The sequence below is a fragment of the Schistocerca nitens genome, chromosome 2 (genome assembly GCF_023898315.1).
Source record: "Schistocerca nitens isolate TAMUIC-IGC-003100 chromosome 2, iqSchNite1.1, whole genome shotgun sequence".
In the NCBI taxonomy this organism is placed as follows: domain Eukaryota; kingdom Metazoa; phylum Arthropoda; class Insecta; order Orthoptera; family Acrididae; genus Schistocerca; species Schistocerca nitens.
In genome coordinates this window covers 271741627-271755271 of record NC_064615.1, presented here as the reverse complement: position 1 = coordinate 271755271, position 13645 = coordinate 271741627, and the positions used below count along the sequence as shown (strand labels likewise).

At 43.7% G+C, this 13645-nt stretch overlaps 1 protein-coding gene across 1 annotated transcript in view; it reads right to left on the bottom strand.

Annotated features, from left to right (window-relative positions):
• LOC126234353 (uncharacterized) overlaps window positions 1–13645 on the bottom strand; it is a 135259-nt gene that overhangs the window by 63305 nt on the left and 58309 nt on the right. Inside the window, exon 3 of the mRNA XM_049943041.1 lies at window positions 13386–13544. Within this exon, the coding sequence (XP_049798998.1) occupies window positions 13386–13544 (159 nt within the window). The remainder of the gene's footprint in view (window positions 1–13385; window positions 13545–13645) is intronic.

The following is a 13645-nucleotide window of genomic DNA, read 5'->3' as shown; positions in this document are numbered from 1 at the left end:
GGGACATTATTTTGCTAATACTTAGACTTCTGGAGTGGGAGGTAAATTTGGGCTAAATTTCATTCAGAAACAAATAAGTCCGGGAGGTAACAATATGAGGTCTGACAAACGAAGAGTGAGACGGATGCGGCCTCAACTAGCCCCACAGAAACTCTTCTGATAGTCGCACAGGCGTAAAAGCCCTTACCAAGTCTCCCGGATTGCGTCCGAGTACCAGGAGTCAATATGCGACCCAGCTGCCTTGCTTCTCGCGCAGTCGTCCTGAGTATAGTCCAGTTTAAGCAAGATCACTGTATCCACTGACGTTTTGCTCTCGCGACTGTGGAACAATGAGAACGCTGTCAAGCCTGCGGTGTCCTCGTTCACGCTCTTAGATGTGAAAGTGTTCCCAGGCGAGTAATGCACCCCAACCTCTCCGTTTGGTGTCAGCGTACATCGAGAGCTTATCCTTCAACACCTTATTAAAGCATTCTGTGAGACCTTCTGCCTGGGGGTAGTAGCTATTGTTACTTTGTGAGTGACACCCTAAGTGTAATGGGTGAAATAGTCAGTAAAGACTGTTATACAATGAAGTGACGCAAGTCATGGGACACCGACATGCACGTATAAAGTGTGGAGAAAAATTGTGTCACGAAATTTTAACCCTGGGTAGCTGATGCCAGTAGGAGCCAAAATTACTAATGTGTAGGTCGACAACGCACCATGTTTAAACTACGGAAATTTAGCGCCACGTGCTCTGATTGGCCATGGGATTGCCCTTTTGCCGATGGTCGGTTGATGGGCAGAGCTATGGTTGTCGGTTCACACATACAAACGTCGCTCGCCCCGTCACTGCCCCAACGTGATACGCACACGTGTCGAATAGGTCTTGCTGTTTGTCTCCACCTCAAGTCAGAGGCATTCACACGTAAACTTCGCTTCGGAGCACACACTCGTCACCTGCGATTTAGTCATACAGTAAAGATGGCGCCACAGTATTCGTCTGAAGAACAACGAGATATGGTTTTGTTTATGGACTAGCTGACGGTAATGAACATGAAGCTCGACGGTTATACGAGAAACGGTATCCAGCAAGACTGGCGACTTGGCGAAACAGGCTCGTTACCGGGATATCATGTTGGTGCTGGAAGACCTCGAACAAGACGGGATGCTGCATGTGAAGAGACTGTTCTCGAGCGCTTCGAGGAAGCACCTACGACAAGAACTGGAGTGGAGCGGTTGGACACGACATGGGGGTCCCTTATCGATTTGTCTGGGAGATTTTAAGGGATGACGACCAGCATCCACTTAGTTTCCACCCTGTCCAAGACCTAAATTCTGTGGTGGACTACGAACACAGGCTAGGGTTTAGCATGTGGTTTCTGCGGCGTGTTGTACGAGATTCCGGCTTCCCCTCCATTGTGTTGCTTACCGACGAGTGCATCTTCCACCGGGATGGCCTTTACAACAATTGAAACGTTCATTACTGGGCAAGGGGAAATCCTCAGTCACGTACGTTCACGGACACCAGGAACGATTTTCGCTCAACATTTGGGCAGGCATTGTGGATTACCATCTGATTGAGCCGGTCCGTCTACCTCCTTGACTTACCGGGGCAAATTACCTTCACTTAATGCAAGAAACTCTACGCGGCCTGCTGGAAGATGCTCCCCTGGACATACGGCTACACATGTGGTTGCAGCATGACGGGGCGCCCGCACATAACGGTCGTGCTGTGCGCGGATATTTAAATAAACTCTTAAACGGCCGTGTAACTGGCAGAGGTGCTCGTAGGACATGGCCTCCGCGATCGCCTGACCTCACGCCACCGGACTTTTTCCTGTGGGGATTCTTCAAGGTTCTAGTTCACCCACCCGGACGCAAACCACCTAGAAACGAAGAGGAATTAATGGATCGCTTTCATAATACTGCCAATCACATTAGGGCAATGCCAGGAATCTTTGAAAGAGTTCGGGAAAACGCCGTTCGATGTTACCAAGCTTGTGTCGCATCAGATGGTCGCCAGTTCGAGCACCTGCTTGAAGTAAACAATGTCCTAGCTACAAAAAAGGCTATTTCAGGGCCCACACAATTTGTAAAAGACTTTATGAACGCGAACTAACAGCTCTTGATGGGTTTGTTCCCAACATGAAACTACAATGGATGTGTCGGGACCCTGGCGGATTCGCCCCCAGGTCCCCGGAGTGGAAGGTTGGTGGGCTTGGATACATCGCGATCGCCAGCAGGCAAAGCATTCGCTGTCATGCGTTGTCCAGAGCATCTGGCAACAGGGCAATCCCACAACCAATCGAAGCCTACTTTAAAAATGGTGCGTTGTCGATCTACATAACATTAGTAAATTCGGTTCCTACTGGCATCAGCTATCCGGGGTTAAAATTTCGTGACACAATTTTACTCCACCTTTTATAGATGGCGGTACTATCGCGTACACAAAGCATAAAAAGGCAGTGCTTTGGTGGAACTGTCATTTGTTCTCAGATGATTCATCTGAAAAAGTGTCTGACGTGATCATGGCCGCACGACGGGAGTTAAAGGAAGTTGAACGCGGAATGGCAGTTGGAGCTAGACGCACGGGACATTCCATTTTGGAAATTGTTGAAGAATTCAGTATTCAGAGATCCCCAGTGACAAGAATGTGCCGAGAATACCAAATTTCAGGCCTTACCTATCAATATGGACAATGCAGTGACGATGGCCTTCACTTAATGACCGAGAGCAGCGGTTGTCAGTGCGAACGGACAAGCAACACTGAGTGAAATAATTGGAGAAATCGATGCGGGACGTACGACGGACGTAACCATAGGACGGTGCGGCGAAATTTGACGTTAATGGGCTATGGTAGCAGACGATCGACGCGAGTGCCTTTACTAAAAGCACACACTGCCTGCAGCTCCGCTTCTGTGCTCGCGACCACGTCAGTTGGACCCCAGATGACTGGAAAGCCAGCTGCAAGTGTTCACACCGTAACAGATTCAGTGAGGTCATGTTTCATTTTCGATCTACTTAAAGCTTCCTAAGAAAACTTATTGTAAACAGATCAGTTAACATAACCATTTAAAGATCTATCTTACGTCTGTGTTTTTAGTAATGAAATGGTAGAAGCTTCTCATGTACAAATTAGTCGCGCTTCTTCCCTTGTGTAGTTTCACTGTGTAATGAACCTTAAGTTTCTGGTGCTGAATACAGAAAGTATATGTTAGTGAGAGCCGGTTAGTTTGCCAGAACAATGTAAGTTTACATCAGTGTTGCTCATGACATACTGCTCCTCCAAAACTTGCTGTTTGATGCTGTTTCGCTTTCTGTCCGCAAATAAAACAAGAGGCAATGGGTGGAACAAATGGGGAAGCTTATGCGGAGGTAGTGATTAAGCGAATCAATCGGTTGATATGTTGAGTTCGCCGCAGAGAGAGAACCAATAGAAACATTTTGAGCAGAATCGGACCATGTGGATATGGCATAACGTGACAGTAAAAAACCTTTTAGCAAGAACGGTCTGTTAAAAATTTTATCTATACAAATTAAGGCGCAAGGTAGTAACATCGAGGTTCAAAATAGCAGAGTTGAGAAGCAACTCAAGACAAGGGCAAGTTGCATGAGTGGTCTTGACAATCAAATGAAAGTAAAGGCAAGTAACATAACTAACCAACTGAAGCCAGAAGCTAATGCCATTAAGATAAAGAGTTAAAATCATTAAACACAGTGAAAAATTAGACGTAAAATTCGGCTCTTTGGATAATAAAATTGAGAATATGAAAATAGAAATTCAGAACAAAAACGTCAATGTTGCTACTATGCAGGGAGAGATTAATGATATATAAGAGATTCGATTCAGATGCAAAAAGTCTGGAACTTCTAGTGATAACGAAAGTGGATGAAAACGTTTTTAAGTCTGAAAACTGAAATTGTTGATGTAGGAATGGAATATCACATTTGTGAAAAACAGTATCAGATTCTGAAAAAGAATTAGGTAAACAGGTAACTACTTGCGAACAGAAGTGTGATGCAAACACATCGCAAATTCAGGGCAAAATCTGCGACCCTGACAAGAAAATTAGGGTTAAGCCCAGTGATGTGTCTGACAGAGTGTGTTACAATAAACTATTAGATGGTGAGGAATGCTGTGATCCTGCCAAAATAATGGTTGGCATCCGCTGGACTTCCTGAAAAACTGCGAAATAATTTTTCCTGAAGACCAGGAAAATGTAAATGTGCTAATTAGTGCATTAGTGCGTCAGACTACAGAAGCTGAAATACATCTTTCTGTGTTTATCTCCAAAACACTTCAGCCAAGAAGATATTCTGTGAAACTGTTAAGTGTTGTAAAACATAACTATGGCAAAATATGGGGTGTAAATTTGAGCAAAGATCAGATTATATTTATTGATTTCAAACTAAAATTAACCGAAGAATACCGGCCAGAGCAAAAACAGAATTGTGTGTGGCGACAGTTTATTATAACGAGAAAGTATGACAATATAGGCAGAAACTCCATGAAAGATTTCTGCGAATCCTTGAGAAGCAGACTCACATAAGGAGAAGGCGATCCGAATCCGAAATTATTTAACAGGCTATGTAAAAAGCTGCTAGAGGATACGAAGATATATGTGGAGCACAATCATAAATATCCTTTCTGCATTTCTGGAAAAAGTTGAGGATGAAGATCACCACCGAAGAAATCGTGATTATCGTCAAAACAGTAACAACAATAACCAAAATGACAATGAACAGACTGACGGTGATAGATATCGCATTAAGATGGGTCAACAGGGAAGGTGCATAGCTGAAAGTATTCGGCCTCTTGAAGTGGAGGTTTTGCACTGCGGCATTACCACGATAGCAACGGCGCGAAAAGGTAAGGAGTGCGCATCTTGCAGGCCAACTAACGAGGTTAGCTTCTCATGCCCCAAACGCTGCAAAACATCAGAAATCAACGTTATAAGTTCCCGGCACAACAAATGCGCTAATAAGCCTAAACATTATTACCACTGTCCATCGCAACGTTGGATGGCATCTGGTGGCGTTGTGGGCATGTGAAGCGGTAGTAAAACTATGTTCATGGAGCAGACAAAGACGGGGGATCATCCTAGACACGATATGGGCTGCAAATGGGGAAATCTACTGAGATAAGCGACTCTAACAAAGGGCAGACTATTATTACGCAGAGCCTGTGAACGAGTATCTCGGAAACGGCGAAGCTGGTCGAATATTCACATGCTGTTGTCCTGAGCATCTACAGAAAGAGGTAAAAGGACAGTGAAACAACCACTAGGCGCTAAATAGTTGAACGTCCACGACCCTTCACAGGACTTGGGGTTCGGAGGCTTGTCTGCTCTGTAAGGAAAATAGATGGTGACTTGTGGTATCTCTGAAGAAAGAGCAGAATGCTGGTGCATACACAAGTGTTTCAGACACACCGTTCGTCGTACAGTGTTGAACATGGAGCTTCCCAATAGATCACCCCTACGTGTTCATATGTCGTCAAATACAACTGCAGTGGGCACGGGACGGTCGGAATTCGACCGTTGATCAGCGTTGGCTCTCCGGATGAATCTGATTTTTGCTACACTAAGTTGATGGTCGTCTCAACAAACGACGTCATCGAGGTGAACGGCGGCTCGAAACATGGAGCGCGCCACGATCGCAGGCTGGTGGGGGCAGTATTGTGCTATGGGAGAAATTCTCCTACGCTTGCATGGGTCCTGTGGTAGTAATCGCAGCCATGCCAACAGCTATAAACCACCTGCATCCCCTCATGCTTGATGTCTTCATCAATGGCGATGTCATCTTTCAGCAGTATAATTGTCTGTGTTTTAGAGCAACAACCATTGCTACAGTGGTTTGAGGAGCATTATACTGAACTGACGTTGATGTCTCGGCGACTATGTTCCCCTGATGAAAATCCCATGGAACCCATCTGGTTCGCTATAGGGCGCCATCACCGCGTACGTAAATCAGCGTAGTGTTATTTACGCGAATCACACAACTTGTGCGTATACATCTAATGTCACATACCTCCACAAACCTACCAACAAACTGTCGGATCCCTGAATCACAGAATCAGTGATGTACTTCGTTCCAAAGACGTACTAACAAGCTACACTGAAGAGTCAAACAAAATGGTACACCTGCCTAACATCGTGTATGGCCCCCGCGAGTACGCAGAAATGCCGCAACACGAGGTGGCATGGACTCGGCAAATGTCTGAAGTAGTGCTGGAGGAAATTGACACCATGAATCCTGTAGGGCTGTCCATAAGTCCGTAAGAGAGCGAGGGGGTGGAGATCTCTTCTGAGCAGCGCGTTGCAAGGCACCCCAGGTGTGCTCAATAATGTTCATGTCTGGGGAGTTTTGGTGGCCAACGGAAGTGTTTTAACTCAGAAGAGTGTTCCTGGAGCCACTCTGTAGCAATTCTGGACGTGTGGGGTGTCGCATTGTCTGGCCGGAATTGCCCAAGTCCGTCGGAATGCACAATGTGCATGAATCGAGTTCGCAAGTAATTATGTGACCAGAAGGTTAAAGAGCAACGAAGGAGGGTCTAGATGGCATTCCCAGGCAGTAGGAAGAGTGTTGAAGTAAAAAGCGCCGTGCAAGGTTTGTGAGAAGCAAATATTAAAGAGTGGACAGTCACTGAGACAAAGAGTGCTGCGAAAAGTAACCGAGCAGCGAATAATATAGATATTGAGACTGGGGGAAAAGTATGGTTAAAAAACAGGAGAAGAGTGAAGAAGGAGGAATAATCAGCGTTGCAGATCAAGCAATCCTGACTACCGAAACGCCAGTAGGACAGACTGTCGTCAGTAGGCAAAAAGAGGTTGATTCGGAGGATTGGTAGCGAATTATCGAAGTCCAAGATCGTTACACAAAGTACGAAGTGTAAATTGACCTCATTGGAGCAGATGTCAGCTCAGACGAAGAGTCAGCTGTGAAAGGAAAAGAGCTAATAACGTCAAGAGAAAACAGCGACCCAGTGTGTTTAGGATCATACAGTGGATCAGATTTAGAAATTAATATCTGTCTAAGGAAAGCGTTTCTGTTAGAACCGAAGAGTGAGCCAGAGCGGTCAGATTCTGAGGACAGTTCGGATGGAGGATATGTTGAGGCAACGGCAATAAATGAAGGTGTGACGAAATATCGTACCACGCCGCAAGATGAAATAATGTCAAAACAAAACTTAGAAATGAACACAGAAACAAGGAACTACCGGATGCTTTCTGATTTTGAATACAGAACGTATATTTTAAGGGAGAGACTGTAGGTCTGAGAACAATCTAGTTTTACACCTGTGTTGCTGATGATACACCGCTTGCTAGACTGTGCTGCTGTTTTGTGTCTCATTTGTAAAACTAGGTGGTTGAATTCTTAATGAATTATAAAAACACTTGATACCAGTTTGCCTAATTAGTATAGCGACCGTTTTCCTTCATGTAATTACATTTTGCTTTATAACTATTAGAACCTTGGTTCGATTCCCGATAGTCATAGTAGCTGGTAGTGTTATACCTTTTCTTTTGGATCTTTTAAGTAGTAGGTATAAGACTTATTGGCAATATGGGTTTTCTATCACGAAATATTCCAATTTATTTATCGTTTTATATACATGATAATTTTTTCCGCCGATTACAAACTCTAGCGATTGATCGATGAGAGGATACGGAACAAAAAAGGTCTAATGAGCTTACGTCCGGAAGTGAAATGTTTCCATGCCAGAGAATATTTATTCAATCATATATTGTTGTAGAGACTGTGAAGTAATACATGCTGAACCATGCAGCCACAACTACAGTACGAGCTGGAAACGGTTTCCATGTGCCTCAACGCATGTGTGTACGCGCTGTACAGTGTTCTGTCTCACACGTTCACATCGGCCAGGCTGCATCCGAACAGTGTCAAAGGTAGCATGAATACGCTGCTCCACTGTCTCCAGATTTGGAATGGGCTCTGCATACACGAAACTTTTGACATGTCCCCATAACCAGAAATCGCACCGTTTGAGATCCGGTGAACGAGCAGGCAGTGCAACTGGGCACCCTCGTCCCATCCATCGACCAGGAAAGATACGACTGAGATGCGTCCGGACGTTAACGGTGAAGTGAGCTGGAGCACCGTCATGTAGCAGCCACATAACCCTTCGAATCATCAACGGCACTTCACCCGCAAGAAACACCGATAGTCCCGGCCTGTTAGGCAAGACTGGTCCCAAAATACGGTCGCCAATTATCCCGGCCCACACATTCAGACTGCACCGATGTTGATGATTCACTGTCACCATACCGTGGGGGTCTTGCATACTATCCCACAGATGACTGTTATGAAAGTTGAAGACACCACTCCTTGTAAAGCTGGCCTCATCTCTGAATACTGTAGAATGGTTGACACAGATCCCGGAATCATGGTTGCCTGGTGAAGAAGCCAGTGACAAAACTGCTCCCACTGTGGAAAGTCTGTTGCTAGTAAGCCTTGCCCACGGTGTAAGTGATTAGGGCAGTAACAGTTGTCACGGAGAATGTTCCACACGGTCGTCTGGCTTACCCTGTACTGGCGGGCCAGCTGCCTGGTAAGGAAACAGCTGTTGCCTTCCACAGATTAATCACAATTTCCTTGAAGTCTGGTGTCCGAACACTTCGGTTCCGGCTTTTACGATTTCCTGCATCCTAAAACAACTGTCTCAGGTAAGCGGCGAACACTGTTCTAAACGCTGAGTGCTACGGTTGTTGTCAGCGGGGATAGGTCTCCTGATACGACCTTACTGTTTCATATCGCACCTATAGGTCGTGTTCCCGATCGAAAATCGTTTGTAATGTGGGTGGACATATTTGTGGATACTGGTGGTGTACAGGAAGAGAAACCAGGACCTTCAACAACTACCAGGACACTAGAAAGCGTCGTGAAAGTGAGGCTGGCGATTTTGAACTCCGTGAAGCGATGCATGCAGCTGCTCTTGCTGTTCCTGATCGCACAGCGAGACGAAATCTTCATGGAGACTTGAAAATTCATGCATACAAATTGAGAGTGGTGCACACACAAAAAACGCTTGTGAAGCCTTGGTCGAAAACCCGCCTCAAGACACCTTCGTCTTCCCCAGCGACAAGGCACATTTTCATTTGGCCGGATGCTTGAATAAACAAAACATGAAATACTGGAGTGGAATGAGGCCCCAAGAACTTCATGAGCAACCCATGCGTACAGAACGTGTGACAATTTGGTGTGCATTATAAAAAAACTGGCATTATTATTGGCCCACGGTTTCAGGAAGAGAGCGATACAGCAGTTACGACAAATTTTGAGCGTTATGACCAGATGCTTCAGGAGGTTTCTCTTCCATAACTTGAAGAAATGGGTGTGGAGGATGACAGATTCCAACAAGACGGCGCCACAGATCACACAACAGGAACGTCGCCACATTTAGCCCGCTGCGACTTTTCCTTATGAGGCTATGTTATTCCTTGGTGTATAGCAATCGGCCACGGACCCTGGGTGAGCTGCGGAACAATATTCGTGCCAATGTTGCCAACAAAGAGACATGCTGGACAAAGTGGACCGAAACTTCAATTTAGACTCTCTAAATGCATTTAGCAGAGCGCCGACCACCTTTAGAATATGTAGAGAAATGTAAAGAAAAGAGGATTATACCGACATCTCCAATACTTTCTCTTTTTTGATTTTTTAAAGTAAGGACGTTCCCGTGCCATGTCCCATCCCACGAGGATCGCTCAGTAAGTAATGCAACACTTTTTTTTCTGAAAGCAGATTGATATTATTCAAGATTCCAGTACACAATATTATGACCCATTTTTTTGACTACAAACCCTATTTTTCAACATAATCTTCTTTCAATGCGGCGGCATTACGCCACCTTACTGGGAAGGCCTGTATGCCTGCATGGTACTGCTCTACTGATAGACGTGGGAGCCAACATCTTGCTTCCTCATTAACCTCGCAGACTATTGTGAGACCTTGCGTTGTCGTAGAGAAGGAAAACGTTTGAATTTTTTTCGCCAGGAAACCCTGCAGGAGTCATAAATGTATGCGACTGGCCGGTACGCGGGAGACCTGAAAGTTTCCCATGATCTTACTGCGGTAAAGAGAGACGCCTAGCCCAACGACTCACCGTGCTTTTGATGAATTCTTCTCGGGTTATCAGCCGAGCGGTGGCGTCGTCTTAACGCAACGTTTCACAGAGTTTCGTACCCACTTCGCCAGAAGATGATGGGCACGAAACTCATTGAAACGTTGCGACAAGACGACGCCACCACTCGGCTGATAACCCGAGAAGAATTCATCGGTGGAATACGCCGAGAAAGGCTGAAATCGCATATATCACCGTGCTTTTGTTCACCGCCAGGCCTCTATAGACCTAGTACCTATGAATATCTGCGATGGTCTGGTTTTCCGCCAAGAGAAACTCAATGACACCTGTATGTTTGGAACACACCTTATTTACAGACGCCATTTTGAAGGTTACGTATAGCGCTGCCACTTATCGAAACTTCACGAGACCACACGAGCTGAAGGTAGAATATTCCATGATTTCCCACAACAAATACTGCAATTTTTCGACCGAGGAAAAAAAATAGGATCCATTAGTTACTGAACGCCCTTGTATAAGCTGTGTTTTGAGTTGAAACGATCAGTGATTTATACACGATTTCTCTTAATTTGTTTATGCTCCTTGCCATTATTAAACTGATAGCATTCATTTAACGAATGTATTCAACAGTCCGTGTGATCATGGACTTCATGAATGACACAGTAGTGGATACTCTACCCTGATCATTTTGCCTTCAGCAGACGTAGTGTTGAACGAAAAGTTGCTTGCACTGTCGATACTCCTTTATTGAGCACAAGATTACTAGTAGGTATTTTATACGAATCTTTCAGGTTGCAGGGGGTAAGTTTGCATTGGATTTTCGAAGCAGGTTACGACAAAAGAGTATCCATTCGGCGTCATTCTGTTATTCAACATTTTCAATCCTAGTGTGAGAAAATACTGAAAGCAGTCGCGAACCAAGCATGTCCTTAACACATGATTCGCCTTCAAGATGGGGCATTTATACATTTTGTAAGTCAAATGATGCATTCAGTGATAGGAAACTGTTTTGTGAAAGTCTAGTTAAATATTCATTTGAGCACTTTGACTAACCGTTGTGCAAGATAAGTCATCCCTGTGTTCATTTGTTCTTAACAGGAAGTCAGATAACTTTAAATTAAATATTTTGTTTGCCAATGTTCACAGATTGTAAGTGGACAATTTAATGAGAGCAGTTTTCTGTAGACAGTACTATACGCTACAAATCACTTGGTATGAGGGACAACCGCTGCTGGAATGATAAATTTCAAAGGATTAAAACAGAAACAGCTGCATCAAAGTAGTTTATTAGTCACGACTACTTCCATGACAGTATAGTCACCTCTGCAGGTAACAAACTGTTAACATTCCAACACAAAATGTCCTTAAAATCTCCTAAAGGGTAAAAAACAGAAGCCTCAGTCTTGCAGCACAAGACTGTCGTCACAAAAAACACAACCTTTAAGAATAAAACGACCCGTGTTATTGTAGTAGGACATAATCCAGAGATACGTGGTACGTCTTCTCAGGAAAAGCGGCCATCTCGGAGGCATTTCGTTCTACAGTTGGTTTGGGCACACCAACAAGAGACTCACAGCACATTTATTACTTTATGAAGTTTGTTTACCGTAACCAGTCACGTTTCAGAAACAACAGAAATTTTCATAAATAGAGTACTAGAAGAAGTGAAAGGTGGCTACACTGAGTCACAGCGCCAGAGATTGCGACAAAGATTATTATTCCGCCGCCTCCACTGGGGCAGTAGTAGTTCAGAGAATGTCGAGGGCAGTCGTTGTTCTGTTGGGCGAGAGAGTAGACGATCTGAGTGTTGACTGAAATGTTGTACTGTTCGGTTGGTGTAATGTATAGATGAAAGAAGACGCAATTGTCAGAATATATTTGAGAAAGGAGATGGGCTTTTGATTTATGATGCTGGTGTAATGGAATATTTTCGTCAATATATAATGAGGTAAAAAGGTATTACAGTTTTCTTTAATAACAATCCCTCTTGCTCACTGGTACAGTCAACAAAGCATCTGGCTCGTGTTCATTTATTAGACTTGTAATTCTAGTTTCTATGTGTAATTATATTATTTCTGGTTTTTCAATTAGTTCATTGTAAATGGTGTTTAAAATATTTTGTCGTATTGAGAAAGAACCGAGCCAGATACATGTACGTTGAGTCACACTACCGCACACAGAACAGTTACACTTGTGCTTTGTTGTTTCGTAGCTTTTATAGTTGCAGGGAACTTAATTAATCAATTGTGTTAATGGAAATTCCTTGTCATTCTTTATTTTTATTTTATGCAGTCAGATTGCGTACTAATAATAGTCAGGGCCAACCGGTTACGAGACTCCGTAACCGGTCACACAGCTACTAAAATTATTTCATTTATTCGTTAATATTAGTCTTTTCTTTTTAATTAAGCCCCCTTGCAGAAGAAATGACTTACTCACCCATCACTTATCCATATTGTATAACAGAAAGGAATGAGGTGTTTGAGCTCCTACCAAGTAATGTAAAGAATTTGATAGGAAATAAAATTAACTTCATACTTTATCTGAAACCATATCTGCTTCACTTGTTAAAAAAATCCTTGTGTGTGTGTGTGTGTGTGTGTGTGTGTGTTTGTGCGTGTGTATGTGTGTGTGTGTGTGTGTGTGTGTGTGTGCGCGCGCGTGTGTGTGTGTGTGTGTGTGTGTGTGTGTGTGTGTGTGTGTCTGTCTGTGTTGTGTTAGAGAGGTGGAGGAAAATAGAGAATACAAAAAAAGTGTATTAACACAAATAAGACAAAATGGTCAGCACATTGTCAAGTTTCTCGCTGAGAACATGCATTACAGTTACAAAAGTGACTCCTTCCACATATCAGACTCCTTCCACATATCACAGCGAGAGGTCGAAATTACAATGCACAGAGCATGAAAGTAATTAAACTAAGCTCTGATGAAAGTAGTTTCGTTACATTTCATTCAAGAAAGGACACACAAACTTCAGCTGGTACAAGTAGGTTGTTACTGATAGTGTTTTTTTTTTTTTTTTGGTGATATTTCTGCTCTAGTTCAAACTGATATTTTTCTTACACATTAGCTAGTGCCTCCGTCTTCACTCTTAGGATTTGTGTCGTAATGGCCATATTGGAGTTGAAATATATTTTCAAAAGAGGCACCACCTTAAATAAAAGTATATGCAGCTTTTATATATGTCCAAGTACCAGTAGCAGCCTTCTAAGCAACATTTCAAAAAATAATTTGCATGCAATTTGCTATTCATGCTTCTGAAAAGACACTCCGTCCAGGGTATTGATTGAATACTTGCCGGAGGCACAGGCTTCTTTGTGATCCCCATCGGGAACCAGATAGACTCCATGGCGGCCGGGAAGTTAGTCACCAAGTAGTCAAATGGTCTGGTGAAGGTCAAGTTGTAAAATCTACCCCATCCGCCAGTACTGCCCCACTTGTAAACGGTGATCTCCATCTGCAACGATACCATAGAAAATAATCAGAGAACTGTTCACGAAAACTTTCTCAATGCAAACTACTAGCTGACAATTTTGGAGAAAATTAAATGAGATTGGA